General features: G+C 40.0%; 1 protein-coding gene across 1 annotated transcript in view; it reads right to left on the bottom strand.

The window, feature by feature from the left end:
* Positions 1-4,570, bottom strand: part of LOC101854219 (glutaminyl-peptide cyclotransferase-like protein) — a gene marked incomplete in the record, with an annotated part of 58,630 nt that overhangs the window by 12,895 nt on the left and 41,165 nt on the right. The window contains 1 exon segment of the mRNA XM_013090123.2: positions 782-937. Coding sequence (XP_012945577.1) covers positions 782-937 — 156 coding nt within the window.

A 4,570-nucleotide genomic window follows, 5' to 3' on the forward strand; every position in this document is an offset into this window, starting at 1 on the left:
TGATGATGATGATGATGATGATGATGATGATGATGATGATGATGATGATGATGGTGATGGTGATGATGCTGGTGATGATGATGATGATGATGATTATGATGATGATGATGATGACAGTAGTGATGCAAACGGCAGAAAAGAAAATAGTGTTTCAATGAAAAACATTGTGAAAAAGCAAATTGTAAACAAAAGCATATATTATTATGACAGTAGCAAAAAACAACGCAATAAGTGATTTAACCCCCTCCCCCCCTCTAAAAAAGCAACAACAAAAAAACAACCTGAAGTGACAACAACGAAGTAATTGATTTAAGAAAGCAAAAGAACTCAACAACAACACCCACAAAATTTTTTATTTTCATCCCTGATAAATAACATACAACACGCAAACTAGCATGAAGCAATAATAATATTATGATCTGATTTCCCCCCAGAATCGGATGATAACGCACGCCAAACCGGCAACAATGTTCATGTACTACCAAAGATCGTACATAACAAGATAGCACACTCCTCTCTTTGAGCCAATTAATTAAAAAAGTGTCCTCAAAATCCGGTGGCGCTCTCTTCCAAAAATTGCGAACATGAGTTACCCAACTTGTGTGGAAAACAATAAAAGTGAGACTAACAAACTGTGCTATTCCTATCCTTCTTCTGAAGAAACGAAAGAGAGCTTCAAAACAAAGACTGCAGCGCCTTCTGAGGCAATGCTCAGACTTCCGCCGACTCTTTTTTGGCCGACTGAACTATCTTGTTATGAACGATCTTTGGTGCTACTCACCTGTCCCACGACCCTGTTGCTCTCTGTGCCAGATACGCGCGGCACCATGATGTGACGTAACAAATGGCCATACAAATAACTGGAGTTGCCCATCCCTCGGCTGAGCTCCCTCAACTGGTGGCCTGTGATGCCTGGGAGACAACTCTCCTCCACTCTCTGGGGATGGGAGGAAGAACAAAAAACAGATGGTTTATTACTTGTTGATCGTTCAGGGTTGTTTTTGTTTGTTTTGTTGTTGTTGTTGTTGTTGCTGTTGTTGTTGTTGTTGTTGTTGTTGTTGTTGTTGTTGTTGTTGTGTGTGTGTTTGTGCGGTAGCCTATCCGTTTGAAATGTCGGGAGCCCCGAAGAGCATGCTCTTCGCCAGGGCAACCGCCTCTCTTGGGCAGCGGGTGAGGCAGTCTAACCTCCCTGAATCCTCCCCAAAGAGATGCTACCGCCGGATCTCCGTCGTGGGGCATCTGAGTAGCCAGTGCTCCGAATCTCGGGGCTCCTCGCTGCACAATGGACAGATTGGGTCCAATGTTTAGTCTATTCTAATTTTTGTAGGCCAGCAGCCCAGAGAAGTGACCGGTCCTGATATTTGCCAGTAGTGACTGGTCGCTGCGGGACTAAACTTGAGTCTCCCGTTTTAAGGAAATTACAGTATGTTTCCTTCGTCCGCATGTGGGATATCGGAGGGTCTGGTTATTGTTGTTGCTGTTGTTGTTTTCTTTGGGGAGAGGGTATTGTTTTTTGGATTTTTAATGGGTTGGGTGGGTTTTTTTTGCTTGTTTATTTGTCTGTTGTGTTTTTTTTAAACAGTTGCAACCCACTTTGAGTCTTTAAAAAAAGCCAAAAATTCACATCTTGACACTCCGAAACGCGATGTCCCCCCCCCAAAAAAGACCCCACACACACACACACACACGCGCGCGCACACATAGAGAGACACACAGAGAAGACAGAAAGAAATATAATATGTGCGACTTGGAATGGCAAATACCGAAAATAATTCTGATTTTCCGATTGAACTTTCGGGTGTTAGACAAGTCATCATCTTAACAGACTGTCTGCATACATCATGTTTATGCTACATTATTAAATCGGGTTAAACTTTTTGTCCATCGATGGGCTGGGGTGTTTTGTTCTTGAAAAATGTTAAAATAAATCTAGTTAGGATTTAAATGACTTCAAGAAAACAGTATAATGTTCTGAGAAAAGCGATATAATCTGTTCCGTTGACACGTTACGCTCAAGAGACATGATTTATTGTTGCAGTGTCCAGGGGAGTGTGTGATATAATGATTTATTTTTCAGCAAGTCTAAAATAATAATTGTTAGTGCCTTGTAGTCTTCGGCAATAAACACACAAGCTCACGGCGCCAATTATGTTAATGGATGAATAACGTGTCCTCGTGAAAAGGATTTGGAGGAAAAAAGCGACGAAGCCAAATAATAATTTCTCTCACAAGAGAACACGGTAAGTCTGTCTGTCTGTCTCCCTTTATACATTGAAGTAGAATAATAACGTAAAGGTAAAATTACTTTCAACTGGTTTTGTTTCGACAAACTAAATAGAGATGTGATTTATTGGGGGAAAGGGGGGGGGGGGGGACAAAAATCCAGAGAGCTCCTACAATTCCAGAAAAAGAATAAAGTGTTTCGTAAGACCTTACAAATGTTCGAGCTATTTAAGGGCCATACGGTCTAAAATCAAAGCTCTTGAATTGCTTTAGATTAAGGATTCTCGGCTTTGAATTTCATTCGACCGACTCTGTCTGATCTACAGAACTTAAGTTTGACAAAAACAATCAAACCCTTCGTTTCCTTTGTCTCTGAAAGATGGTACAGTCTATTAATAGCATTTCGTGACAATATCTAATGAAAAGATAGGATGATATAATGATTGCAGGACTTTCAAGAGTTGTTAGAATATATTTTTGAGCTTTCTAAGATTACTAGAAAAGTGAAATTGCCCGAATTAACGTCATGAACGCAAATCCCGGTCATTATGTGGGAAAGAAAATCGTGTCGATTTAAGTTCTTTTCCCGTGTCTCCTTCCGGTGCTCTGGATACCGCAAAAAGTCCGAAGTCACGCACAGCAATAAATGACAGATGGATCCTAAGAGAGGGGGCGAATAGGGAGGGGGGGGAGAAAGGAGAGAGGAGAGGTGGCAAAGAAGGGAGAGAGAGAGAGAGAGAGAGAGAGAGAGAGAGAGAGAGAGAGAGAGAGAAAGAAGGGGGTGTGGAGGTCGGGAGGTCGAGGTCGTATATATGATTATGGGCATCCAATCCCTGTTCTCCAATTCGATTTTGGGGGCCTTTTTCTAACGGTTTAATCAAATCTTTTAATGCAGGACTGAACGAAATCAGCGATGGTCTTTTGTCCTACAAACTCTCACGACACAGGAAAGTGTAATGTTTAGTTTCGAGAAGGGAACATAAGAGTAGCTGCTTCGTTCTACACTTTTCTTGAGGGTCTAGGGAGAAATGTTGGGAAATCTTCGCTACGTAGAAGTGGGCTGTTAAGAACCAACAAGATAAAAGCAAAACACTCAGCAATTATGTTATCCAAGCCATCATTTTATATTTACGCAACAGGTACTAAAATATATTTTTTAAACTTTGTCTTGAATTTTTCTTTCAATAATAATAATCTTCCATTTGCATGTCTCAGATATTAAAGGCTCCTTTCTTCTTTGGAAGGGCACTAGAACTGAAAAATGTCATTGAAAGAAGTAGTGTACTGGAAAAATTAGACAGAGGAAAAGAACGTTTCCAGAAACCAAACTACATCAAATATCCAAGTGAACAACTCAGAACTGAAACGAGTATATGAATTCATATATCTTGGAAGCATTTTACACCAGACATTGAAATGGACAGAGAAATTTAAGCCCGAGTACAAAAGGTAAGCGCGGCCACCCTCTCTCACCAAAACATCCCAAAGGAGACAAAGAAACAACTCTTCAGATCAATCTTCTTTCCAAATTTCTGCTACCAGTGCTAAACCTAAACCCTCAAGAAAGCGCACCAAAGGTTTAACAACAACATGCGAAATGAAAAGGTACTAGCAAAACGTTAAAAATCGTGAGAAGAGACAGACAAGAAACGAAGATATCAGACAACAAGAGAACGTTGAATCAAGAGGCTACAATTAATAAGATTGTCTGCACACCTTATAAGAATGTGGCCACAACTGCCAGCCTCAAAAGCCTACAACTACAACATGCGATTCGATGGCTAAAAAAGATGAATCGATGGCGTTAAAGAACCCTTCAAGTGCACAATATGGCGATCCGTTTGCTTGTTAAGTAAGAGTTTTACGGCGCTCGCAACTGCATAAAGTTGTATGAGCGGAATATGGCGATCCAAAGTGTAGCACATAGTTTACATCCAATAATTGAGTCTATCCCCGATACCTTGCTGTGTAAGAGGATAATAAAAGTAAAAGTAAGTAAGTGTGCTGGGTTTTTAATTCTTTGGTTTTCTTTTTTGTTGTTGTTTCTGTTGTCTGTTTTTTAAAGTGCCTCATTAATTTCAGTTAAAACGTATTGTTCAATACTTAAACTCATAGATGTACACTATAGTAAAGGGGATAACTCTATGCTTACACTCGAAAATTATTTGTCGTTTTACTTCTGATTTTTTAGATAAATCTTTTATTTTTATAAATTGTATAAACATCAATTTTTGTTCCTTCGTGTGTGAGTGTGTTTGTACGTGTTTGTGTGTGTATGTTTGTGAGCGTGTATGTTTGTGAGCGTGTGTGTATGTGTGTGTGTGTGTGTGTGTGTGTGTGTGTGTGT

The sequence above is a fragment of the Aplysia californica genome, unplaced genomic scaffold (genome assembly GCF_000002075.1).
Source record: "Aplysia californica isolate F4 #8 unplaced genomic scaffold, AplCal3.0 scaffold01149, whole genome shotgun sequence".
Classification (NCBI taxonomy): domain Eukaryota; kingdom Metazoa; phylum Mollusca; class Gastropoda; order Aplysiida; family Aplysiidae; genus Aplysia; species Aplysia californica.